At 46.4% G+C, this 27,423-nt stretch overlaps 1 protein-coding gene across 8 annotated transcripts in view; it reads left to right on the top strand.

Moving 5' to 3' along the window:
• LOC100608047 (uncharacterized) overlaps positions 1–26,269 on the top strand; it is a 36,021-nt gene extending 9,752 nt beyond the window's left edge. The window contains exons 5-13 of one of the 8 annotated variants that reach the window (XR_010156195.1): positions 3,353–3,414; positions 3,880–3,913; positions 6,133–6,491; positions 6,964–6,985; positions 7,262–7,303; positions 7,819–7,918; positions 9,464–9,548; positions 9,966–13,950; positions 26,085–26,269. Coding sequence is in view for 4 of the 8 variants with exons in the window: in XM_063808320.1 (XP_063664390.1) it covers positions 3,353–3,414; positions 3,880–3,913; positions 6,133–6,491; positions 6,964–6,985; positions 7,262–7,303; positions 9,966–10,108 (662 nt within the window). In the remaining 4 variants the exon portion in view is untranslated. Of the gene's footprint in view, positions 1–3,352; positions 3,415–3,879; positions 3,914–6,132; positions 6,492–6,963; positions 6,986–7,261; positions 7,304–7,451; positions 7,530–7,765; positions 8,301–9,463; positions 9,549–9,890; positions 13,951–26,084 lie in introns of those variants that run through there. The other 7 variants (XR_010156197.1, XR_010156198.1, XR_010156196.1 and 4 more) reach the window with 7 other exon arrangements.
• The last annotated feature ends 1,154 nt before the right edge of the window (positions 26,270–27,423 follow it).

Here is a 27,423-nt window from a genome sequence, read left to right as displayed (position 1 = left end):
GCTTGTTAAAAACCCGACCAGAATTTCCATAACATTAATTTATTTTTAACACCTATATTGGGTGTGAACCCACCATAAAGTTTGCCCACTGAAAAGGTCTACAATTTGATGCTTTATTAAATTGATACTGTGTGCACCCATCGCCATGATCTAATTTAAAAATGTTTCCCTCACCCAAGTTCTCTCTTGCGCACTGGCAGTTAATCCCCACTCCCATCTCCAGCCCTAAGCAATACTGCTATGACATTCCATCTCCATAAATTTCCTGCTTGTTTAATAGAAATGGACGTATATACATATTTGGAATCTGACTTCCTTCATTTAGCATACTATGTTTGAAGTTAATTGACGCTTTAGCAGGTGCTGGTCATGTGTTTTCCTTCATAGTCTGCTGTGTTTATTCATACAGATAGCGTTTATTCATTTACCAGTTAATGGACATTTAATTATTTTTGTTTTTTTCTATGGTGAGTAGTGTAACTTTGAGCATCATACGCAGTCATGTAATGCATAATGACATTTTGGTCATTTTTTTTTTTTTTGAGGCCCCGTCTGGAGTGTAGTGGCACAATCTCGGCTCACTGGAACCTCCACCTCCCAGGTTTAAGCAGTTCTCGTGCCTCAACCTCCCGAGTAGCTGGGACAACCGGCACACGCCACCATACCTGGATAATTTTTGTATTTTCAGTAGAGACAGGGTTTTGCTGTGTTGGTCAGGCTGGTCTCAAACTCCTAGCCTCAGGTGATCCACCCACCTCTGCCTCCCAAAGTGCTGGGATTATAGGCATGAGCCACTGCATCCGGCCTAATATTTTGAGAAACAAGAGAACTGTTTTCTAAATTAGCTTTGCCAATTTATATTCCTACCATGATGCATAGCACTAATTTCACTGTACAATGTATGGTAGGCCCCAACATGTAAGAAATGATGAAAGTAACACGTAAAGATTAGTATAAAACAAATAAGAGTATCGTTGTTGCTATCATCTTTGTCAAGTTCTCAAAACAATCTAAGAGTATATTTTTATATAAATATGCTTGGCAACATAGCTGACAAAAGCATTATCAGTTACATTTATCAGTAACAAAGACATAAATCTGAAGGGGAAAAATACTTGTACTAACAGCACAATATCAGAATTAACATAAAAATTCTGCTGGTCACTTTGGACTATTTAATTGTCTGAGGCAGTGTTTCGTAGACAAAGGAGCATCTATGGAGCACCTGAAGTAGGGGATCAACAGAACTTGGGTTTCAAAAGTTATCTGGGTTTAGAGTGTGAAACTTTGTTGGAGGACTCACACCTTGCGTGAGCGAGGTGCCTTGGTGTGTGTGGACGTGTTGGAGGTACAGCATGATGGCCTAATCTTGAAGGCAAAGGAAGGCTTCTAGCAAGACTGGCATCTGGGCTTGGCTGTGTGTGTTTTCTATTGTGGGAAAATATGTATAATAAAATATTTATCATTTGAACCTTTTAACCAAAGTGTGCACTCCGTGGCATTCAAAATATTCACAGTGTTGCATAACCAACACCACTATCTACACCCACAATTTTGATGATTTCTTACAAAACCTTGTCCACCGTAAGCAACATAGCACCTTCCCCCTATTTCCAGCCCATGGTGATTCCTATCCCACTTTCTCTTGTATGAATTTGACTATTCTAGGCACTTCATATAAGTACAATTAGACAATATATTCCTTTTGTGTCTGGCGTATTTCACTAAGCATAATGTTCTCAATGTCCACCCATGTTGTATCATCTATCAAAATTATGTTCCTTTTTTACAGATGGATGACGTAGCATTGCATGCAGACCACCTTGCTTTTATTACATTCATTTGTTCATTGATGGTTGGATTATTTCCACCTTTTGGCTCCTGTGAAAAGTGATGCTACAAACATTAGTATACAAACATCTGTTTGATTTCTGTTCTCTATTCTTTAAGAGTAGAATTCCTAGGTCTAACGGGAGTTCTATATTGAACCTTCGGAGCCACTGCAGACTGGTTTCCACAGTGGCTGCAACTTTATCCATTTCTACCAGCAATGTATCGGGATTACAATTTCTTTACGTCCTTCTTCACACTTATTTTCCTTTAAATCATCCTAGTAGGTGTATATTGGTGTCTACTTGTGTTTTTCATTTGCATTTCCATAATGACTAATGATACTGAGCAGCTTTTCCTGTGCTACTATCTATGGCTGTATCTTCTTTAGGGAAATATATGTTTGAGTCTTTTGCCCATTTTTAAAGAGTCATCTGATTTTTATTTAGTTAGTTTGTTGTTGTAGATTTTTGGGGGGTTTAACATGTATTCTAAATTTTAGTTTCTTACATGATAAATGATTTGCAAATATTTCCCCCTTTGTGTAGAACTTTAGATTCACAAACTTCATTAATTTGTATGAAATCCTCAGCAGTTGACCCCAAAAGGATAAGACTGAAGCAGTATTTTAGGAATAGTTGAAAGTATGATCACCACAAAACATAGGCGTAATCAAATCCCGCAAGCTACACATAAGGCGCAATGATAAAGCAGCAAAGGGCCATCTGGTGATTAGTTCACCACACTTGTTGCAACTGTTTGCGCTGCAGGGTTAAACCATACCAGCATTCAACCCATGTCTCCTCTCTTGAAGTAAACTGTCATATGTTGGCTGGCCTGAACAAGCGTAGATATTCTCCATCCTCAATTAATTATGCATGCATGACAAAGAAAAGGAGGCCTGGATGAAAAAATATTGTGTGATTATAATTATGCTTTAATTAATTTTAAAGGATATAATTTCAGTATTTCTAATTCTCCCATCAGCAGTTATAACAAAGGATTAGTGAATAAATACAATAGACTATTTTGCCTAGAATTGAATCCAATCTGTCTGTTAAACTTTGCTTTTGTTCAAGTGCAAAATGCTAAAACACATAATAACTGCAGTGACAGCCACTGTGGATCCACAGACGTAAAAATGGTCTTGGGACATCAATCCTACAAGCTAATATTGTTTTATAGGGTTTAGAAAATCATTTAGCTGGGTTTCAAACCTCGCAGTGTGAGCGGTGGGACTCTCATCAAATTATAGCGTGTACTTCAGTGCCATTTGTAGACTGACTCATTCCCATTGCCTTAAGTTGCCATCAGCAAAATGCCAGGGACTCTATTTCTTGCTCCTTAGCTCCTCGTTCTTGCCTGTCTTTCCACGAGGGAAGATTTTCTAGCAGGAGCTCAAACTGTGCTTTTAATGAAACACATCCACACACACTGTCCTGTTGTCCACATTAAGCAGAGCTCCCTGAATAACTCATGAACAAAAGCATCTATGACTAACTGTTGCTCTGTGTCCTCCTAGCCTCTGAGGAGCCTCCAGCTCGCAAGGACAGAGGAGGTGGAGAGAGGCCAGTCAACGCGAGGGTAAGGTTGCCTTGCTTTCCCTGAAATAGAAATGTTCCTTTCTTGGCATCTTTCTTTTTCAACTGACTTTACATGTGAAAAAATGACAATGTCCATGACAGGTATTAAATGCAGTTTTCTGAGGGGGTGGAAGAAGTGACTCTTAGCAACTGATATGTAATCCAAAATGACATTTAGCTGTGATGGCTTCAGGTTGTAGATCGTGTCCTTGGGGTCCTTGTCCTTGGAAGCAATGTCTTCTCCTTGGATTCAGTATTTTGCACTTGCCAACCTACGTGGACCTGAGAGATCAACCATCCAGAAGCTGATGTCTTTTCCAGTGTGTATCCTACCCTTGTTTGGGGAGCCTTGAAGTTGACTACACTTTCTGATCAAGTTTTCAGTATTCATTGAGAGAAACAGAGCCTTGTGCAAACAATCCACAACACGATGTACCCCTCATAAAGTCTTGTTTCTGTATTGCAGGTGGTGCGGGTGGCCCCTCTGAGGCTTGGTTTTGGTAAGTATTCTGGAATTACTTGCCAAGAAAACAATCTGGATGCCAAGAAAAGTGTGGCATCTTTGCAGGTTTCAATGTGAAGAGCCACCCTGATCCTGGGATCGTGATAGAAATAAGCACAGGGGGAGTGTTTTTTTAAAAACCTGAATCCCCCAGGGAAAAGTTATGGCCAATTTTTGAGGAAGCAGCTGTGCTCCCTTTTGGGTGGTGCTGAGTTGGGTGCTTGAGGATTGGTGGTGTCTTGTGTGAGGCTGCATCGTGTGGTGTGAATGTGTGTGTTTCTGTACAGGTGAGGCTGTGTGTTTTCTCAGGAGAGATTTCCCACTTATACAACCCAATCACCAGTGTCCACTTCTAACAATAAAATCCACCCCCGCTCTACTCTCTCTGTACAGTGACTCCTCCACCCTCACCAGAGCCATCCCCGGGTCTGCCTTATTATCCCCACTGCTCAGGTGGAGAACCTGAAGGGCCAAGGGAGTGGCCCCAGCTGCCGAGTTCCTGAATGAAAAAGTGAAAACACGAAGCCAGGAGTGTGGGCCAGTGCTGACGCTGACATGCACTTAGTCATGGGGTGTTCACCACCACACAGGGAGTCCAGCATTCATGTATAAGCCCTAAAGCACCGAGCCCAAAAGGCCCCAGACACTGCCCATCATCATAAAGTGGCCTCCGTGGTCACACAACCCAGGGCAGTTATAGGCTCATCTCCCCACGGACCGGCATAGTCATCAGTGTGTCAAAAGCACAAAGATCCCCAGGTGTTTGGCTCAGCTCACAGATCCTTTTTTTTTTTTAACTTTTATTTTAAGTTCAGGGGTACATGTGCAGGATGTGCAGGTTTGCTACATATGTAAATGTGTGTCATGAAGAGTTTGTTGTACAGATTTCGTCACCCATATATTAAGCCTAATATCAGCTATTTTCCCCGATCCTCCCCCTCCTCCCACCTCCCACCCTCCTCCAGTAGGCCCCACGCTCACAAATTCTAAGAGGAGTGGGGGACCACAAAGGCCAGTGTGGCCCACTTCAGTTGTGAAGTTAATCTGCTCAGCAACTGGCCAAAGTCTATAAGGATGGGTGATGTATTTTAGTAGATTTAGTAATACTATCTTCCCAAGCCCTAAAATGCTCAAATCCTGCCAGCCAAAAATGGTGAGGAGGGACAGATAGGAGCTCTGTGTGGCACTTGGTTATTAGCCTGGCTTCCATCCCTTAGTGGCAACTCTCTTGTATATGTGGGTTAAAGACCCTCAGCCTCAAGCCAAGCCTCCTCCATGAGGAGCCATCTCACTATTGACTGGCTAGTGCCGGGTATGGCCACCAGCCCAACCGAAACAAAATGTTGCTTTAAAACAAGTGTAAATCTCATACATACAACAGGCAAATGCAGAAGCAGTGTGGTCTCGCAAGTTGCAAAGAGGACAGTTACAATTTCGCTGGACTTCAACCTGGATAGAAGACATGAGGGAACTCTCACTGAATCACGGCAGAGTTCAAGGCCACTTGTAGACTATTGCATGTTACAGAAGGTGACCCTTAGCTAGTAAGCAAAGGCCTCTGTTTCTCATTTCTTCCCTGTTCATCTTCTTGGTCATCCTTCTTCTGCAAGGGAAAAGAGCCCGAGCAAAAGGCAGTTTCAATATTAATCTGATCAAGGTTTTGTGCAGTTTATTATCATCCAGGTAATCAGGTGCAACTCGGTCTGCCTACCAGCCCCCCACCCCTGCTATGTGTTTTCATTTAATAAATATTTTGGTCTACTTACTATGTGCTAGATTTTCTGGAGACCGCAAAGTAAATGAGATAGAATCTTTATGTTGACAGCTAAGTTAGATTTAACATAACTGACAAAAATTAAAATTTCTGATTTCTTGCAAAAATATTTTGTATGTATGAATGCATACTGAATGTAAAGTGGTTAACAAAAAAAATCACACTTGCACTCATGGAAGGCTTTTCATGAATTTGTCAATTTCTATTTTTTTATATTTCCCCACTTCACTGGATAATGCATATCTGAACCTGGAAACTGATTCCCACTGCAGAAAGTGTTCTGAGTCATGTCTCTTAGCTTCACTAGTGCAGGTCCACCCGGGAGGATGGCCTAGCATTAGCTGGGCCCATGCTGTGATCAGCCACCTCCAGGCACCCACACCAAGCAAGCTCCCTGGGTGATTCACCACCAGGGCACTGACCTTTACTCTGTGTTCTCCTAGCTCCTTGTGGGTACGCTGTACAAGACATCTCTAAAGAAGACACTGTATATGACATCTGTAATGAGGATGCTGTAGACATCTCTGATGAGGACACTGTAGATATCTCTAATGAGGCTTCTGTACATGACATCTCTAATGAGGCTGCTGTATGTGACATCTCTAATGATGCTGTAAACATCTCTAATGAGGCTGCTGTACGTGACATCTCTAATGACGCTGTAGACATCTGTAATGAGGCTGCTGTACATGACATCTCTAATGAGGACACTATAGAAGACATTTCTTATGAGGACACTGTATACGACATCACTAATGAGGATGCTGTACGATACATCTGTAAAAAAGAAGATGCTACCAAGGTAAGACACTTTCCTTTGTCTTGAACAGAAATGTTGCTTTCCTGGCTTCTTTCCAATCAGATGTAGACATGAACATCTGCCAATGTGGATTATTTATGACATCTGCAATTCCCTTGGTGTGGTGCTATTGATTGGCAACCTCTCATCAACCCATGCCGGGCACACTGGGGCGTGGTAGATGGCAGCATCCACGATCCACTGCAATGTAGAGGTGTTTCCCTCCACAGCAGTTTTCCCCCGTGGATTAAGAGTTATGAAACTGCCAATCTAAATACACTTTAAAGATAAATTCTGTGGGAAAAGGTCTTGTCTTTTCCACAGGTGTCCTCCGTGCTAGTTTTGGGGGACTTCGACCTTTGACTCAATCACTATACCCCTTCTAATTTTCTCAAGTTGTTGAGAGAATATCAGATCTGCGTGACGTGCATGGCAACATTTCACCCTCCTAATGTTTTCTTTTCTATAATTGCAGGAGCCATTGACACTGGAGAATGGTACGTACCCTGAAATAACTCACTTCCTGAGGGAAAAACATTGTCTCTAGGGTACAGAAACCTGATTCTGGGCTCCTTTTGGGAAGGAGGATTTGGGGTCTGGTGAGAGCAAATGATTTTGCAAGTATAAAACAATGTCCAGAGAGGCTGTAGGGATGTCTGTGAAGCAGAGGAAACATCAGGGGATCCTGTGTGAAGCACCCAGGCTTCAGCTGGGGTGGGAGGGGTGGATGGGCCTCTCTCTAATGACTTATCCTGATGTTTGTGTTTCTAAAGATTTGATTGTGGAGAGCATGTCTGATGACGAGGATTTTGCAGGTAGGTAACTACTTTCCACGTAAGAGCCAATGGGAGAGAGTTCCCAGGGGCCTTCGGGGTATCCATGCTGCTTGGGAGGTTGAGGGAGGGGGCATGAAATCAAAACGAAAAAGGAAATATGTGTCAAATTGGATTTGGTCTTTTCCAGGTTTATTGGCATAATAGTAAGAACTGTCTCTCTGGGCTATGAGAGTGCTGTGTTATTTGAAGGTGATCTTTCCCGGAACACCTGGCCTTTTCTTTTCTGCCTCTGCCAAACATCACAGCCTTTGGGTTGGATTAGTCAGCACCCCTTGGGATTGTGCAGAAGAGGTTTGGGGTTGCATCGAGTGTCACCTGTGGTGAACAGAATCTGAGGGACACAACTCTCTCACAGGCACTTACTTGATCCTGGAGACAAAGTTCTCCTGGTGTGTGCCCAGGGGTGCAGGAGAAATTGACAGTCTGCCTCTGAACTTTCAGGACTTTAAAAAGCACTCATGTTTCCATCCTCACTGTTGACTCCTGGCTTAAAGGGATCTCCCGGGGTGAGTGAGGAGGCGGGATCGGACCCTGGCAGTCTGACGGCAGCACGTGTTCCTCTGCACTGGGCCGTGGATGACATTACACACCTTGGTGAGAATCAGGAATTGAGGCTAATCACATCTGAAATTGAGATGGGCCTTGAGTCATATAAATAGTTTGGAAAAGATGCATTTTATTACCCTATTGAAAGAAACCATTTATGGCCAGGTGCGGAGACCTATAATCCCAGCACTTTGGGAGGCTGAGACGGGCAGATCACAAGGTCAGGAGATCGAGACCATCCTGGCTAACAGTTAAACCCCTTCTCCATTAAAAAAAAAAAAAAAAAAATTAGCCAGGCGTGGTGGCAGGTGCCTGTAGTCCCAGCTACTCGGGAGGGTGAGGCAGGAGAGTGGCATGGGTGGCGGAACTTGCAGTGAGCCGAGATCATGCCACTGCACTCCAGCCTGGGCAACAGAGCGAGACTCCATCTAAAAAAAAAAAAAAAAAAGAAACCATTTATTTCTCACTCCAGCAGGATAAATGGTTTTCAGTATCCACTTAACTGCTCATTGACTCTTACTGTAGATGAGGAGGTGGCCAGCAGCCCCTGCCCTCCCCCCCATCGTAGGCCCAGGGTAATCAACAATTGACTGGATATAATGGAAGAGTGGTGCATTTGGAGGTATCTGTATTAATGGGACCCACATGATATGGGTGAAAGCTATTAGGGTGAGAAAAAACCTGGGAGCACAGTGAAATATTTTAATATTAAACAAAACATTGTTGAAATCTCCATTGTACTTTAGTAGTTGAAGTCATTCTTGTGGTCATCACTGCCCTTCCCAAGCATAACAAGCTACTTAATATCACATGGACCCGTGCCATGAGGAATGATGATCAGTTTGTAAAATGCCAATAAAACAATTGTTTGCCTCTATAAGCCACAATATTTCATCCATATATTTCAATTTCCATGTGTAAGTATAGTTCAAATGTCAGAAATTTATTATTATCTAATAGAATATTCATGGTATATCAATGAGCAATTATCATACTGTTTCTATTAACAATTATTTGTATGATGAAAAAAGCAGACTCCCATTCTTGGATTTTTCTCAGTTTGCACACATTAGCATGACAGGACCATGTCCATATGATATGTGCCAGCAGGAGGCCAGGACCAGAGGCTTTTCTTGTTAGCTAAGATTTCTAAATGTATTACATATTCATGGTTAGAAAGAACTCTAAATATCATAAAAGGTTAGCAAGGAAGTTTCCCTTCCACTCTGAACTTCCAAACACCAAGTCAACATTTTTGCTTGCATATCATTTCTACAATCTATGTGCAAATAGAAACATGCGCATGGAATGCATGCTGATGCGTGATCGTGTTTACACAAAGTTCTCTGCCCCTCTGCACATATCACTGGGCAATGCACCTTAGTTATCATTCCGCATTTTCAAATGTAAATCCACTGTATTGTTTCAGAGCTATAAAGTACTGCACCCTATGACTATTCCCAAAATTACTTAAGCACTCATTATGGGTATCCATTTGTTCTGTTTCCAGTCTTGCTTTTACAACCAATGCTGTAGTGAATAGCACTATGTTGAGTAGAAGTGGTGAATGTGGGCATCTTTGTCTTGTTCCAGTCCTCAGGGGGAATGCTTTCCACTTTCCCCCATTCAGGATAATGTTGGCTGTGGGTTTGTCACAGATGGCTTTTATTACCTTAAGGTATGTCCCTTCTATGCTGATTTTGCTGAAGGATTTTAATCATAAAGAAATGCTGTATTTTCTCAAATGTTTTTTCTGAATCTATTCAGATTATCATATGAGTTTTTGTTTTTAATTTTATTTATGTGATGTATCACATTTATTGACTTGCATGTGTTAAACCATCCCTGTATCCCTGGTATGAAACCCACTTGATCATGGTGGATTATCTTTTTGATATGCTGTTGGATTCAGTTAGCTTGGATGTAGCATTTCTTATTATTCCATCTGTGGAATGTATTGGTTTAAGTAATGAAAACATGTTCTATCTTCACTGCTTCACAACTTGTGTTTCTTTAACAGCCTTCCCAATAGGGCAGCATAAAAGCAGGAGCCTTGCTAGTCTCCCCTTAACCTGGAATCCCCCCTTCTCCACAGCTCGCTCACTGGACAGGATAGACTGGGCGCCCAGGCCTCAAGGTAAGGACACACTCTGTCACCTAGAGGTGCAGTGCTTGGGAAGGCCAACCTTGGAGGGGCGCTGCCAGCTTTACAGTGACAGAGGTGTTGGGAGGGACTGACCACCAATGCATAAGGCTGTGCTTTGTTGGTGACGTGAAGGATTATTTCTCAAATTTTTGGGGAGGGACAATCTCAAGGCCTCCCCTGGCCCTGGTGCTGGCTCTGCACAAAGGCAATAAGAGAGGGATGCTGGTAAGGGCTGACCTGTTGCTGTGCTGGGGAGGAAGGTGCTGGGCTGAAATTCAGGAGGCTGAGGATGCAGCAGTCCCATAGGAGGTACGTGACCTTCAGGATACATTTTCTTCATTGATGATCAATGGAAATGAGAAATCACTGACTATTTTTTCTATCCTTGGAATCTACTCTCCACTGCTCATGCTGTTCCTGTCTTTTGGGGAAGATGGAGGATCAATCAGTGTGCGCTGCACTGAGTGGAAGGAAGGAGAGCTGTGACAAAAATTAAGGGAGGATGAGAGACAGGGGGGCCCTTCATCCAGCTGCTTGCAGAGTCCTCCTGAGGAGGAAAGCCCCGTGGCTCCCTGGCGAAGGAGCAGTGAGGGCTGCGTGACTCCCACAGTGAAGTGTGTGGTATGTCTGAGGACAGCCAGGCTGGTCTGTTAAGAGTCAGTGGCAGAGTGAGAAGCAGCAAGGCCAGGAGGGTGGCTGGAGGCCAGGCTCTGGATCATTCTTCATGTGATGGAAACAGCCGGAGCCCAGTGGGCTGGGAGGTGCAGGACGCGGTGGCTGATGACGGAACAATGTGGAGAGAAGTGTGATGTGTCAAATCCTTACTTTGTTCTGGGCATTGTGCTAAACGTGGCTCATCCCATTTCGGGGCCGAAAGTTGCAGAGGTTTAGGAAGCTCACCCACGATACTGGAGCCCCCATCGCCTGCCCTAGGGCTGTCCCCTTTCTCACCCAGCCACCACCTGTTTCGGGGCAATACACAGAAGTGGTAACCTCTTATGGATAGGCAAGTAAATTCCGCTGTTTTTGTTATTCACAGAAAAAAACACTGGCTCATGGGGGTTGGGAAGGTGAAATACCAGAAGCATTTCATCTGGTTATTTCTATTAACGTGAATCCTATAGTATTGAAATGCATAGGTTAGCATTTTTGGCCAATTTACTCAGCATTCTGGGTTAAAGGCTTTTATTTAATTAATTAATTTGTTTATTTTTGAGATGGAGTTTCACTCTTGTTGCCCAAGCTGGAGTGCAACAGTACTATCTCGGCTCACTGCAATCTCCACCTCCCAGGTTCAAGCGAGTCTCCTGCCCTCTGCCTCCTAAGTAGCTGTGATTATAGGCTCATGCCACCATACCTGGCTAATTTTTTGTATTTTTGGTAGAAATGAGGGTTCACCGTTTTGGTCAGGCTGGTCTCGAACTCCTGACCTCAGGTGATCCGCCCACCTTGGCCCACCAAAGTGCTGGGATTATGGGCATGAATCACCACGCCTGGCGTAAAGGCTTTTAAAACTCACTTGTATAAGTTGACTTAGTTTTCTTTAACCTTGTAGAAAAATACAAAATGGCAATCTCTTTTATCACACAAATAATGTCTTTTTAATAGTGATTTTTTTCTAATTGATATATACTTTTCATTCACTAATTATTAATTGCTTACATTTGAAGTGTTTTATGAATTAATATTTGCTTGCATAGATGAAGATGACTAGTCATAGGCATTTTTACTAACCAATACTCATTACGCATAGCATGGACTCATGTGATGTCAAGGAGCTATTTTCTTTGGTAAAAGGAAAAAGCCCAAGAATGAATGCAAGAACTGAAACAGTGGAGACACCTAGAATGACTTGTCTAAGATCTAAATCATTTTGTTGTCTTCCCAGTGTACTTATTATCCTGATCATTGTCATCAGCATTGATTTGGTCATTTTAGCACAGATTTCTCAAAATGGGTAACTCCATAACAGTTGGAAGCTTATGAATTCATATAATTTGTAAGAGGACAATTTGGGAGTACCTATTTTAAAATTCTAATAACCTGGTAATTTCATCCATGTCTAGAGTATTTTATGTAAAATATTTCCATAATTAGGAGAAATATGTGCATGGGGGTTTTCTATGTAGCGGTGTTTTAATAGAATAGAAAATTGGGACAAACCAAATTTCCATCACAAAGGAAATAGTAATACACTGAATAATAATACAGCAAATATTATGCAGGCTTTAAACATCAAAAAGGAGCTCAACTTCTGACTTCCGATGATGGTGTTGAAGTAGGTCACAGCTGGTTTACATTTGATTTTCATGTGGGAACTCTGGAAGTCTGCCTTAGTGATTTTACATGCAGCTAAATTTAGCTAATGAAAAACTATTCGAAGTATGGCAAAATGGAACTTTAAAACAGTATCTTGTCAACAACCAAGAGGACCTGTTTCACATAAAGCCCATGCATTCATCTGCCTGTCCATCATTCTGTCTGTCCATCATTCTGTCTGTCCACACGGGCATCATTTGTTAGTGGAACTGAGTGCCCACTGTCGAGCTGACAAGCCCATAACCTCCCTGTTCCTAGTCACACATTAATTCTTCAACAAGTCCCTTTTGATAGATTGTGATTAAGCTTAGCTGCTATTTCCAATTGCTTCCCCAAACATACTTATCACTGTTCTCCCATCACACCCTCCAGCCCATCCATGCAGGTTTCCTTTGCTTTTCTCACCTTACACCAAACTCCCTATTTTTACTCCCACTTTTACCTTCTCTCCAAGACAAAACAAACAAAACTAGCATTTTAAAACTTAGTTGTAATCTTTCTTCCTTCATGAAAATTTCTCCAACAGCTACTCCCATGGCCCTGTGTGTTCCGGATTTTTTTAAATATTGGCTATAAGGTTGAGCAAGTCAGGATATGCTTTTTTGGGGTGCACACTGTTTTGTTTGTATTGATTCTTCCTATTGGAGGCGTGGTCATTGCCTTCTCCTCTGGGGAGTTTATGCCAGTGCTCTTCAATAAGATTGGCAGGCAATTTTTCTTTTTGTACTTAATTTTTTTGTATGGTATTGAGATAATATTCTCATCAGATTAATTGAAAGTAGCCCCCTTCATTAATTTTATGGAAATATTTTAATGGGATTAGAATGACAACTCCACTGTAATTTTGGATTTAGCCAATAATACTATTAGGGCTCTGTGTGTGAGAGAGAAAAAGAGAGAAAGGGAAAGAAAGAGACAAAGACCCGTACTTCTTAACTACTGATTAAATTTACATAGAAGCTACTGAACTATTCAGGATTTTTATTTCTTCATGAGTTCATTTTAGAAAATTATACTTTCTAGGATTTTGTCTATTTTGTACACATTTTAAAATGTCTTGGCATGATATCCTTATTCATATATGTTTACATACATAATGAATACATATGTAGATTTGAATACATATATTTATTCATAACATCCACTGTTTTGTAATCTCTGCTACTTCTGTGGTTATGTCTTCCGATGAATTTCTGATATGAATTTTGATTATTTCCCTTTTTTCTTGATAAATCTCACTAATGATACCATATGGACCCTGCGGGGAGACGGAGAGGACGAAGGGTGTGGCGACAGTTTATTTCTTTGCCTTTTGCACATATCCCATGAGATTCTGGCAAGGCTGAGAGTGCAGGTACCAATGGGGTCCCTGAGGACGGGAGCCGCGGTGCCAGTTCCCGAGGTGCACTGAGATCTCTCGCCCGCCCCCGAGGCTGGGGTCCTGTGGTTCGGCCCGAGGGCCTCAACGCCCGCCCTTCCTTGTGCCCGCCCCTCCCCCGGCTGCGCCGCTACTTTGGCTGCTAGTTACCTCGACGGACGCCGGGGCTGCGGGACAGGCGGTACCGGCCGGCCAAGGGGACGCCGGCACTGAGGGACACCGCAGCATGAAGCAGAGGTAAGGACGGAGCTTCGGGACTCCGACTCGCGCCAGCCGCCCCCGGGGAGCCCCATCCTGCTCGCGCCCGAGCTGGGGGTCTCGGGCCCCGGGCTCGCCCCTGCGGGCGACTCTGGAGCGGGTGGTCCCGCGAGCGGACGCGCGCCGAGTCTCCCGCCCGGGCAGCGCCGAGACCCGGAACCGCTGCGGCGCGGTCGCCTCCTTCCAGCGGCGCTTGTAGCCCTGCGCCCGGCGGGGGGGGGGGGGGGGGCCGCGAGGAAGCCCCCGCCCCGCGTGCCGGTGTGGTCACTTCCAGCCGGAGGATGCGCGGCCAGGTGCGCCGGCGGGTCGGGAGTGCGGGGCGGCGGGCGCGGGGAGGCCGCCCGCTTCAGGCGGGAGGCGGAGGGAGGAGGCTTAGCCCGGCGCTGGGCGGGGGTGCTTTTTGGGGCGGTGGAGGTCTCTGTCTTTACCTGGGTCCGCAGGCCCGCGGCCGAGGCTCCGCCGGATCCTGCCTCCGCGGCCCGGCCCCCGGGGCCACCCCGTCCTGCTGTCCCGGCCTGGCGGTGGCGTGCGCCAAGGGTGGGCTCCTGCGACCCTGGCAGGTAGGTGGCCGAGAGCACCCTGGCGCGCCTTTACGTTTGTGGGGGCGGTGGGCGCGGCCGGGCGATGGCAGCCGCCTTCGCCTCTGGTCCCCTTACCTAGCTGCCTTCCGAGGGGACCGCGCTCTTGGAGGTCTCCCGGGCACATTGGAAATTCCCAGCTTAGAAACCACCTTGAGGAGCCCTACACGGAGCCGGGCTTGCCTGGCCTAGCAGAAAGCCGGCCGCTGCCGGGAGCCTCCACCTGGCATGGGGCACTGGTGAGCCGCCACCCCACTTGCTCAGTAGGTAGCCGGGAAGAAGGGGTCTGGCAGGCCCCTCAGGCAAAGCCTCTGTGCCGCATCCCGTTAAGGGGCGGGGACCAGCCCCATAGCTTGGCTGATTTTCCTGACTCTGAATGCAGAGAAAGTATGTCCAAGAGTTCAAGCCACATTTGTGTTCTTTTAATGGTGTTTAGTGCGGATGTTCATTGTGATTTATGTGAAACTGGTTGATGCAGAGGAATGAAGGTCAACTGTGGACAGGTGGACAGCTTTTGTTGTTGTTGTTGTTTTTTCGTTTTTTCCCTAAGCTGCTTTTTAGTGGGATGTGCATGGAGAGGATAACATTTGAATATCAGGCCACCAATGTGTATTTGGTCCCATCTGACACTTTGCTCCATAGACAGTCGTTGTACCCCAGGGATGAGGATGAACTAGGTTTTAAACTGAGAAAGACATTTTCCTACAGTCGCTGCCGCCTGCGGTAAAGCTCCGCCTTCTGGCCTTCTGGTTACCTGGCCGCACACAGGCCAGTTCGTTGTGGTTGCCTTCTCCCGTGAGCACATCGCTAGGGCCTCTCAGGGGATGCCGTTCATTCCATATTTCATTGCCAGATGTAATTCTCAGGTCAGCAATCCGGCCCCAGATTGTTCGAGTCCTGTAGTGAGTTTTTCTTGTGCTCCAGGTTTTAAAAGTTTTAAATCTTTTTTATAGTGTATTAAGTAGCGTGAGTTAATTTCTTCATTATAGGAAAGACATGGTTTGTGTGTTCCTCCTGTAAAGGATGTTTCAGAACTTAGACCTCGTTCCTCAGTCAAGGCTGTTTATTTGTGTTTACATCGCTAACATTTGAAATGTCTTAAACTTGACTACATATTGTGATTCTTCCCCCCACCCTCCCCACCTGAGATGATCCTGTTCTGTGGTGGTTATTCCATGGTGTTACTAGGCGTGGAAGAGGAAATGGGCTTTGGAAGTAATGTGTGTGAAGAACTTAGCACAGTCCTTGGCACATAGCAGATGTTCAGTAAACATAAAAGTAAATTTTTCCTCTCTTCCTTGGGTTTGAGAGACCTGGGGATGACGAAATTGGATGCAGTTTTGGTTGCATGCTCCGTTTTTAAATTAGGGAGATGAGGTCCCCCCCATTCCTCCTCCCACTCAAACTTCCAGCTCTCCAGACATTTCCGTGGTAGATTAAAAATGAAACTCATGTCTTGGACCTAGAAGTAAAAATAAGGAAAAATTGAGCTCTTCTTCCTGGATCATGTGTTGCACTTTAAAGGAAGGATGGCACATGCCCTGGAAGAGTGGTACACCATTCAGTACAGAAGAGCAGAGGGTCAAAGGGGACCCTTTCCTGCATCTGTCGAGTAGTCCTGCAGGTGAGGATTTTGGTTGTCGTTGGTTTCACATGTCCAACTGGAACCAGATGAATTACCTAATTTCTCCTGGCACTGGCCTCTGAGAAGTGGCCCAGGATGGTTGAAGCCTGACCATTGGCAGAGTGCTAGCTTTGCTGGGCCGTGCCTCTGAACTGGGATCTGCTAGGAGCAGCCATTTGCCTCCTCCGGCTTGTAGCACGTTCCATGTGAATAGACGAAAGGGCATCAAACCTAATGTTCAATATGCCATCATTGGCTTATTTATGTTCCATAATATTATGGGGCCCGGCAGTTTAATAATAATTATGCTCTGGGTTTACTACTTGTTGCTTTTTATTTGAGGAAGTGAAAGCTTTTTCATGACCTGTTATCTCATTGATTCTTACTCGTCTCTGAGGTCGTCAAAGTTTAGTAGGGTCTATTATTCCCACTTTATAGGCAAAGAAATGGAGGTGACATGATTTACTTTAAGTTGCAAGTGAGTTCATCCCTGAACTTGGATTTAAATTGGGTTTTTCTTTTCTTTTTTTTGAGATGGAGTCTCGCTCTGTTGTGCCCAGGCTGAAGTGCAGTGGCGCCATCTTGGCTGACTGCAACCTCTGCCTCCTGGGTTCAAGTGATTCTCCTGCCTCAGCCTCCCAAGTAGCTGGGACTATAGGTGCCCGCCACCACGCCTGGCTGTTCTTGTATTTTTGGTAGAGACAGGGTTTCACCATGTTGGTCAGGCTGGTCTCGAACTCCTGACCTCAGGTGATCCGCCCACCTTGGCCTTCCAAAGTGCTGAGATTATAGGCATGAGCCACTGCGCCCGGCCCAGGTTTTCCTTCTTAAATTTCACTTCACTGATACCTTTAGGGGAAAAAAATCCACACATCTTTTTCTTTCTTTCTTTCTTTCTTTTGGAAGTGGAAGGACTTAAAGATACAATATCATTGTGCTTTTCTGATAACTAGATAGTGGATGATAGTTAACATTTATTGAGTGTTTATCTGCAGGAATCTGTGCTAGGTGCTGCATAGACATTACCTCATTTATTCCTCACAATAACATTCAAGGTAGAACTTATTATCCCCAGTTTTACAGATGACAAGGTTTTGTGAGGTCCTAGGTCAAGGGAGTGATAGTGAGTGACAAAGCCTTAACTGAAAGCAGGGCTGGGCTCAATCCTGGGCTTTCTGATTCCAGAGTGTGTGCTCCTCCTAACCTGTGTGCTAACAGGCCTTAGGGATGACTAATGGGCAGGGCTGAGAGCCCCGATGCCTGCTGCTGCCACCATCCCAGGTCTGATGGGAGGTGGGGGTTGGACGGGCTTTATGTTCTATTGCAGTACAGTTTTCACACCCTGGTCTTTTCCTTTGCTAGAAGCATTTGTGTAGCCAGGTGGAGGGTCATTACTTTAGAAAAAATAATCAGAGCTGAGAAAACATCTGCATTTGCAGAGAATGAAGTATTTAATAAGACCAGATGGGCCGGGTGCAGTGGCTCATGCCTGTAATCCCAACACTTTGGGAGGTTGAGGTGGGCAGATTGCTTGAGCCCAGTAGTTTGAGAGCAGCCTGGGCAACACAGCTAAACCCCATCTCTACAAAAAGTACAAAAATTAGCTGGGCGTGGTGGTGTGTACCTGTGGTCCCAGCTACTCTGGAGGCTGAGGTGGGAGGATTGCCTGAGCTCAGGAGGCCGAGGTTGCAGTGAGCTGAGATCACACCACTGCACTCCAGCACTCCAGCCTGGGTGACAGAGCAAGACTCTGTCTCAAAAAAAAAAAAAAAAAAAAAGACTAGATGCGGAGATTAGGGACAGAGAGAATCAAAGTGGTTTATGGACAGAGGAAATTAGTGATACTCTGACCCAGAGGCCATCTTTAGTGTCCAGGCCATTTTGCTTAAGCTGCTGGTGAAATTGTGAAACTGGAGGCATGGCACTTGTGCTAAAATCTGTGTGGTAAATAAGGCCCTCAGTTTCTGCTTTAGGTGGCAGAGTTGAAAATCTGATTCCTTTTTGGTCTTTAGCTTCCAGTGTACTTTAATGCAGTACATTGTGGGCGTGGTGGGGATGTGGTTCAGAAATTTACCTAAACTCTGTGGACTTACCCCTCTCTCCAGCCACGCACTCTGTCATCTTTGGTTCCACTCTTCAGAATTCAGCTCTGATCCCCTGGAGTTGGGGGGGTGATGGGTGGTGTCAGATACCCAAGTGGTCGGGTTGCTCCGGTGGAGAGAACAGCATCCTGCCCCCATGGGCCTCAGTTGTTTTCTTGCGGGTGGCCTTTAGCCATCTCTAGCTATAAAGACACCAAGAAACTGGGAGAAATGACCAAGAAACTGTCACCCCAAACCCTGCAGTTGATTACTTTTTTTTTGTTTTTTTTTTGTGACAGCATCTCACTCTGCCACCTAGGCTGGAGTGCAGTGGCGTGATCATGGTTCACTGCAACCTTGACCGCCTGAGTAGCTGAGACTACAGGCGTGCACCACCAAGCCTGGCTAATTTTTTACATTTTTTGTAGAGATGGGGTTTTGCCACATTGCCTAGGCTGGTCTTGAGCTCCTGGGCTCAAACAATTTGCCCGCCTCAGCCTCTCAAACTGCTGAGATTACAGGCGTGAGCCACCATGCCTGGCCCCATTGACTTTTTCTTATTGGCGAGTTCAACAGAGGAGAGATGGTTGCCATAGTTTTAAAAAAGAGGCCAGGTGTGGTGGCTCACGCCTGTAATCCCAGCACTTTGAGAGGCTGAGGCGGGCAGATCACCTGAGGTCAGGAGTTCCAGACTAGCCTGGCCAACATGGTGAAACCCTGTCTCTACAGAAAAATACAAAAATTAGCCGGGTGTGGGTGTTGCACACCTGTAGTCCCAGCTACTCAGGAGGATGAGGTAGGTGGATCATTTGAGCCTGGGAGGCCAAGGCTGCAGTGAGCGGAGATTGCACCACTGCATTCCAGCCTTGGTAACAGAGCAAGACCTTACTGTCTCAACAAAAAAAAAAAGTGAAAGAAAAGGCTGGGTGTAATGGCTCATGTCTGTAATCCCAGCACTTTGAGGGGCTAAGGTAGGAGTATTGCTTGAGGCCAGGTGAGACCAGCCTGGGCAACATAGTGAGACCCTGTCTCTACAAAAATTTTAAAAATTAGCCGGGCATGGTGGTATACAGTCATAGTCCTAGCTGCTCAGAAGGCTGAGGCGGGAGGATCACTTGAGGCCAGGAGTTTGAGGCTGCAGTGAGCTATAATCATGCTGCTGCATTCCAGCCTGGGTGACAGAGTGAGATCCTGTCTCTTAAAAGAAAAAAGAAAGGGAAGACAGAAATCAGATTAAAGAAGAGAGAAGAAGTGAGACTGTTGGCTTACAACTTGATGAAAGGTGGAAGCGGAAGGGCAAGAGCTTCTGCTAAGTAGTGAGGACCTTGGCAAGGACAACAGTATCTTTTTCGTGTTGTGTTAGGCCGTGTCTCTCTAGCGCCCAGCTCAGAGTGCACGTGTGTTATGTGTGAGGGAATCTAGTGAGGAGTCTTCCTGCATTAGGCACGTCTGCAGGTGTCTGTTGAATTGTATATCTGCTGAAGAATTCAGTCTGGTTAACTCTGGCAGGAGATTCTGTCTGGTTAACTCTGGCAGGAGAGGGATGGACAGCACAGCCACGTGGTTAACTAGTAGCTTTTATTGACTTTTCCTATTTAAAGGCGAAATGAAACCTTAGTCCCAGCCTTCTCCTCTCTCCTGCCCATTCTTCTTTATTTATTTATTTATTTTTTGGAGACAGTGTCTTGCTCTGTGGCCTCCCGGCTAGAGTGGCATGATCTCGGCTCACTGCAACCTTGGCCTCCCGGGCCCAGGCCATCTCCCCAACCTCAGCCACCTGAGTAGCTGGGACTACAGGCCCACACCACCACACCCGACTAATTTTTAAATTTTGTGTAGAGACAAACTCTCTCTGTGTTGCCCAGTCTGGTCTTGAACTGCTGGACTCAAGCGATTCTCCAGCCTTAGCCTCCCAAAGTGCTGGGATTACAGGCAACCCACTGCACCCAGCCCCCTGTCTCTTTTCTGTTGCCAATTGAAGTCTGGAGGTGGCATGGGTCCTGGGAAGCCAGTGCCAGTGTTGGAAGCTTGGGAAGAGAGGAGGAGCAGCTTGGTCAGGGGGAAGATGCAGAGTGCTCACTCCTGGCACCTGCAGCTCCCGGGGGTATGGCAGCTACCCTTTAGCATGGACTGTCCCCAGCCTACAGAAAGTCAGCTTACAAAGGTTCTAGCCATATTCCTCCCTGCCTCCACTGCCAAAGCTCCTTGTGGTTGAGAATTGTCGGGCTGTGGTGGGACAGGGACAGGTGGGAGAGCAGCACCTGGCGCTGATGAGCACAGCAGTGATGGCAGCAGCAGAGACGCTTAGAGACCGTTGGCCATGCCACGCTCTGCCCTGAGTGCCCATGTGTCTTAACGCGCTGAGTCCTCACCACAGCGGACAGACTGGGTGCTGTTATGATTCCTGCTTTTCACACTAGGAAGTGGGGCACAGAGGACTAAAACAAGTGGTGGCGTCAGGATTTAGATGAAGGCATTGGGTTTTGGACTTGTGCTCTTGCAGACCAATTGAGGGCAACTGACTTGGGCATATTCCACAGGGTTACCTCCGTCCTGGTCACCCCTTCCTGTCTTCAGATCCCTCCTCCATATTTCCCTCTCTTCACTCTTGAGTTCTCTCTCTGAAATGCCAGGAGAGGTGCATTGAGGTTAATTGGCGTATTCATTGAAATATTCCTGGCCTGTTTCTCAGGGGGCAGAGTCAGGAGGTAATTCTAAAGCACTGGGAGGAGAGTGTGGGCGCAGGGGGGCTTCCCAGGGGGGCACTTAAGACACTGTGTGTTCAGGAACCTGGGGGCTGTGCCTTGGGAATCCAGAGAGTGCTGAGGGCAGCCCTGCTCCTGGAAAAGGTGAGGAAGCCCTTCCCTTCCTTCTGATTCCCAAGTTGTGGAACCCAAGCAGATCCATTATTGCGCCAGGTAAACTCCTTTATGGGTGATTCTTTTAAGAGAATGAGCTGGGCCAGGGGTGGAGGAAGGCAAGTGGAGGGAGAGCATTAGGATAAATACCTAATGCATGCGGGGCTTCAAACCTAGATGACAGGTTGACAGGTGCAGCAAACCACCATGGCACACGTATACCTATGTAACAAACCTGCACGTTCTGCACATGTATCCTGGAACTTAAAGTAAAATTTTAAAAAAAGAGAACGAGCCATCTGGGAATCCTAATCGCTGTGTGTAATTGGCACATGAACTTATGGAACAGAACCTTTTTCCCAGTTTGGCCATGACTAGTCAGTCATCCATTTCCCTGAGAAAAAGGAAAAAGGAAATATTTTAACTAGTGACATGGGCTTGGGTCAGTTTCTTTCCAAAACAGATAGGCTTTCTCAAAACCACCCTTGCATGGGTAGGAAAAACAAATAAACTTTCTGCTTTTGGTATTCTAAGTTCCTTTAGACAGTGGGGCCTGTGGAAAATTATATAAGCAAGTCATAACAGCGATCACTTCCCCTTACTGTGGCCAGACTGCGCACACATCATTTCTAGTCTTCAGGTAGGGTCCTTTCACCCCATTTTACAGCAGGGAAGTTGTTCCAGTGAGGTAAAGGGCCATAAACCCAATAATTTGCATAGCGAATGACTCCAAATCCCATGAGATTACATGTTCAGGGAGCAAAAGGAAGAGGAATGGGGCAGAAAAAGACAGTATGAGGCAGGGAAGAAATTCACAGGTGGCAGCTGGAATCGGCCCTCTGGGTGTAGTGAGCCCCGTGCTAGGCCCTAGCGTAGTAGGGTGGGGACACAAACAAGCCCCTGAGCCTCAACCACCCTCAGGGAGCCAGGGAGCAGGGGGGATTCCTACTTTAGGAATCCTTTACACACTGACTTTTTTCAGCACATTTATTGAGCACCTGTTGTATGTCAGTGCCACGCGGTAAGACAGCCTGCGTCTGCAAGAGGTTGGATGCATTGTCAGCCATGCAAGTGCAGTAACCTGGATTTAACTGGCCAGGAAGCCCTGGACATTGAGTGCTAAGCAAATTTATGCTAACTAGTAGAATATTCTTCTTGATTTGGTTTTGTTTATTTCTTGCACCTAAGACTGAGAATTTCTAGAACTTACCTACCCGCTGTGTCTGCTGTTTGTGGAATGTTTGTGTTTTGCAAACAGGATCATTTTGCAACTCCTTCCTGAGGACCAGCCCTGCACTTTGGCTGCAGGAAAGGCTGGGACCATTTCCCTTGCCTGCAGGCTGCCCTTGGGCCTGTCACCACTTTGGATCTGGTGCTCTGAATGTGCTTGTCCTTGCCCAGCCTACTCATCGAGAGATACAGCTGCCCCCCGGTGGACTGGGCAGCCCTTCCTAGAGGAGGATTTTGCAGTCTGTGCCCTTTCCTAGGTGCTCTAGCAACGGTGGGTGGGAGCAGTCCTGGGCATGGAGGCGCCTCATCCATGCTCTGGGCACTAGATTGTTCATGCTGCTTCTGGGGCTCCTTTCTAACCCTAGGACCACGGTGCTGTGTCTACCACGGCCTCGAAGCTGGTTGGAGCCTTGTAATAATGTCATCAGCCAGCATGGTAGCAAGCCCCCCATTCCTCCATCTTCCTGAAGTATTTCTTTGTCATGTGCTGTATTTGGAAGCTGATGTATTGTGGGAAAAGGCCTAATAGGACTTCTTACTACTGGATATGATGAGTGAGATACCGTTTTGCTTGGGTTTTAACCTTTTATTTTCTAAGACCTTTGGATCCGTTTGATCAGGTCCATTCAAATAGAAATTACTTACATCTTCTAGAAATGAGTTAAACACCTGGCTTCTGCTCCCTGCTGTATTAACTGAGCTGACCTGCTAACTTGAAGAACACTTTTTTTTTTTTTTTTTTTTTGAGACGGTGTCTCGCTCTGTCGCCCAGGCTGGAGTCCAGTGGCTAGATCTCGGCTCACTGCAACCTCCACCTGCCAGGTTCAAGCAATTCTTCTGCCTCAGCCTCCCAAGTACCTGGGACTACAGGCACGCACCACCATGCCCGGCTAATTTTTTGTATTTTTAGTAGAGACGGGGTTTCACTGTGTTGGCCAGGCTGGCCTCGAACTCCTGACCTTGTGATCCGCCCACCTCAGCCTCCCAAAGTGCTGGGATTACAGGTGTGAGCCACTGCACCTGGCCCCGAAGGACACTTTTACATGCTGCTAATGACAGGTTCCCTCTGTGCATGACCACCAGCCCAGGGGAAGGGTTCATGGCTTAAAGGTATCTCTTACCCTTCAAGCAAACTTGATGTATGGAAATGTGGATTTACCTTCAAAATAAACTAGTGTGTATCTGTACTTCTTGGCTTGAAATTAAATTCTTCACAGTAAAGGAATTTTGCAACAGAATTCCTTCTGTAGGAATTTAAACAGTTACCTTGCTATAGACAACATTTTAGGCAGTCTGATATCCCACCATTGGTGGGAATGACTGCCTGTCACATTAACCTGCCTGCCCCTCTTTGTCCCCCTACAGCACTTACACACATGCGGGCTCAGAGGCACAGGTGCTTCTGGCTCTGCCTACAGCCTCCTAGGCCTGTCATCTGGGCCTGTTGGTGCAGTACATGGATCTAGGTGCTGTCACGGACTGTCAGTTGTGGCGTGTCCTGGCAGGGCCTGGCTGGCCCGACCTCTGCTCATGCAGTATTCATCTGCACACCAGGAGCCGTCTGGGCCATCTCTGCTGTGCTGCCCCACTCAGTTCTGTGTGCAGTTGCTTTCCTTTCTTGCTTGTCTCCAGGCCATTTTTGTAAGTTTTTATGAGGTCCAAATGCTTAGGCGTAGGCAGTAGGCAGGAAAATCCAGCAGGGCATGTAGATCATTCCTAGTAGTAAAAGAGGTCAAGGGGTTTGGCTAAAAACCTCACTTATATTGGGATATGGGAAAAGTGGGAGGGAACTGATTTCTCAGGAGTCCGCTTCATAATATGTGTCATGGCATGATCGCCTTCAATCCTCATGACAGTCTTACAAAGTTACCCGTATGAGGCCCACTTGAAAGATGAGGCGCAGTGAGGTTAGATGACTTGCCTGAGATCTCTCACCTGGTAAATGGCGGAGCTAAATCAGAGTAAGACACTCAAACTGCGTTGTGGTTAAGAGCTTGGACTCTGGAACCAGACTGTGCTGTACTATACCGGTTACTAGAGTGTGTGACCGGGAGTGTGTTCCTTATCCTCCCGAGACTCAGTTTCCTCATCTGTGCAATGAAGGGTGTAACAGTCCTCCTAACCTCCTATGGTCGTAAGCATTTAGAATCCTCCCAGGCATGTGGTAAGCACCCAGTGAGCACCCCACACATCAGCTGGTACTGTCACTGACTAGTGCTCATGAAACTTGGAATGGAATTCTGAGGCTTGGGGCTTCCTCTCATCCAGAGACAGTCTTCAGGGGAGCATGCTGGGTCCAGACTGTCCAGTGAGTCAGCACAGGTTTCTTTGCAGTGTTTGGATGGGTGAGAATGAACAGTACCACCTCCAAGGGGGAGCTCTTTCCTATCTTGCTGGTCCCCTCCTCATCCCACTTGCTCCCGCTCTCTAACTGCCTTTGTCATCAGTATGAAAGCATCTGCAAAAGCCTGCTCTCTAGCTCACTCCTGATCCCCTGGGGCTTTGCTTTTTTTTTTTAATTAGCAATTCTTTAAACCTAAATAACCTGAAATAACTTATTTATTAAAGTTGTATCCGTTGGTCCCTTCCTCCACGTGTTGTGTTGTCCTGGGTTTTAGGGCAGGGGCGGCTTCATGGAAGTGTACTACGACCGGGTCTCTGCTCATGACAAACCTGCCTCAGGAGAGCCAGGGTAATATACACAACAGTTATGGGGAAGAAAAGGGATGAAATACCGAGATGGCATAGACAGTGTGATTGGGGAAAACAAGTGTGCTGTTACTTCTTAAAAATCTATTATATGCCAAGTGTCGGTTCAGAAACTTTATATGCGTTGTCAGCCCTGCAAGTTAGGGGATACTGAGTCATTCCCTCTTTACAGATGAGAACCCAGAGACAGAAGCATCTTGTGCAAGGGCACTCGGCACATGGGTGAGAGGAGCTGGGGGTTTGAACCTGCGACCCTATTGACTTCCGTGGGCCTAGGGAGGAAATGCAATTTGAACTGTGCCCAGGCCATGGTCGGATTGTCTTAAGTGAGATGTGGGGGTGCTGGGGTGAGCGCAGGCTCAGAGTTGAGCGTGAGCAGCATGCATTCAGGGGCAGCAAGGAGGCCAGCCTGGCCAGGCTGGGGTTGCGTTCAGTGTTGATGAGCTGCTGTACTGGGTTCTGTATGGGTGATGGGAGATAAGTAAGATGTGTTCCTTGCCCTCTGGGATCTTGCTGCAGCTGGCGAGACAGACACACAAATAGATGATTTCAGTGCTGTGTGGTAAGAGGTGTGATGAGGGTAAGTATAGGGAGCTGTGGGAGCAGAGCAGAGGGAGCCGGGAGCATTCCCAGAGCCTTGCCCTGACTGCAAGGGCAAGGTAAGCAGCGGCAGGCTTAGCGGTGGAAGGCAGGAAGGGCTTCCTGAAAGGCAGAGAACAGCATGAGCAAAGGCATGTCCTTGAGGGCTTTTCTTGTTTATTCTCCTGGTCGAATGGATGTCAGGGTACAGTGTGGGCTTTATGGGCATCAGGGAACCTGTCGGGGGTTTGAACACAGAGCGACGGTGGAAGTCGAGTTTTAGGTCAGTTAATCTTGTGGAGGCGGGAGAACTGAGTCAAGCAAGATCAGCTGGGGAGGAGTCAGCAAACTTTTTTCTGTAAAAGGCCAGAAGGTAAATGTTTTAGATTCCGCAGAGCTGGTTGGACTCCGTGGCTGCCCCCCTATGCCTAGCCAATTATTCTTTTATTTTTAGTAGAGATGGGGTCTCACTGTGTTGCCCAGGATGGCCTCGAACTCCTAGTCTCAATGATTCTCCTGCCTCAGCCTCCCAAAGCATTGAAATTACAGATGTGAGCCACCACGCCCAGTTGAAAATGGTTCTTCCAGGATGGATTTTTTTGTATGCTTATTCTGGAAAATAAAATGGAATTAAATTGGTGTAATCTACTTTGGAAATAAATGGGAGGAAAGAGGTGTCCTACCATTTCTGATGTAGGACAAAAAGGCATTTTCTTTTGGCTACTTTAAAGACTGAAACTAGAAATAGGGAAGTGTCTGATGCATATTTCCCTCAACCCTTGCATTGCATGCCTTTGCTCAGATGTCAGCTCCTCTGGGAATCCTCATGCCTCCCAGTTTAAAATGTCAGTGTGTCTCCTTCCCTCCGTGCTCCGGATTCCCTTTACTCTGCTTTACTCTCCATTTTTCCGAGGCACTCACCCTCTAGCATGCTGTGTTGCTCACTCATGCTTACTGAGAGGTGGAGGGCCTGGGCTCTGGAGCCAGGCTGCCTGGGGTTGAGTTGTGGCTTCACCACTTGCTACTTGTGTGGCTTTGGGTGGATTATTTAACCCCTTTGCCTTGGTTTCCTTATTTATATGAACAATACCTAACTCAGAATTTTCATGAGGATCAAATGAATTTGTATTTATAAAATGCATAGCATAACACCTGCCATGGAGTCAGTGCTATGTTATGTAAGTGTTTAATAAATACAGCTTCTTATTGTCCGTCTTCTTCCACAAAAATGGAAGCTTCATGAAGTCAGAAACCCTGTTTGTTTTGTTCTCTGATGGATTCCTAAGCGTTTTGAGCAGGACCTGGGGCAAAGCAGGCCATCTTTGCTCACCAAGTGAGTGACTGGGTTGGAGGAGGGTGTGGTCTGGGACGGTGTCAGGGAGTAGTGAGGTGTGGGTCAGTGCTGTGGACGGGTCTTCTCTGGGTCAGCTGGCTGAAGAGGCCGAAGCTGCTGTGTGCCAGTGTGTTTGCATACAGTCCGGGGGAGTGGGAGGGACGGTGCTGGGCTGGGGCAGAGGGGCTGGCTGCATTTGGAGAGCGCTGGGCCAAGTCCTACTGCAAGAGGAGAGAGAGTGTCTGGCTGTCAAGAGCAGTAAGATGCCTATAGGGCCCCGTATTTCCAAGCGCTCTTCCGTCCACCTCCTATCCTGGCCTGACCCTGCTTCACTTGGGAGAGCAGAGGATACCTTGTGCGTTCAGCGGGGAGGGCACGTCCAGAGGCCTTGGCGAGGCTGCCTGCGTGGGGGAGGAACCTGGGCCCAGGTGCTCCAGGCTGTGGCTGGAACAGGTGGAGC

Source organism: Pan troglodytes, chromosome 23 (genome assembly GCF_028858775.2).
Source record: "Pan troglodytes isolate AG18354 chromosome 23, NHGRI_mPanTro3-v2.0_pri, whole genome shotgun sequence".
In the NCBI taxonomy this organism is placed as follows: domain Eukaryota; kingdom Metazoa; phylum Chordata; class Mammalia; order Primates; family Hominidae; genus Pan; species Pan troglodytes.
The sequence above is the reverse complement of the archived record's forward strand: the minus strand, read 5'-3'. Positions and strand labels throughout refer to the sequence as shown.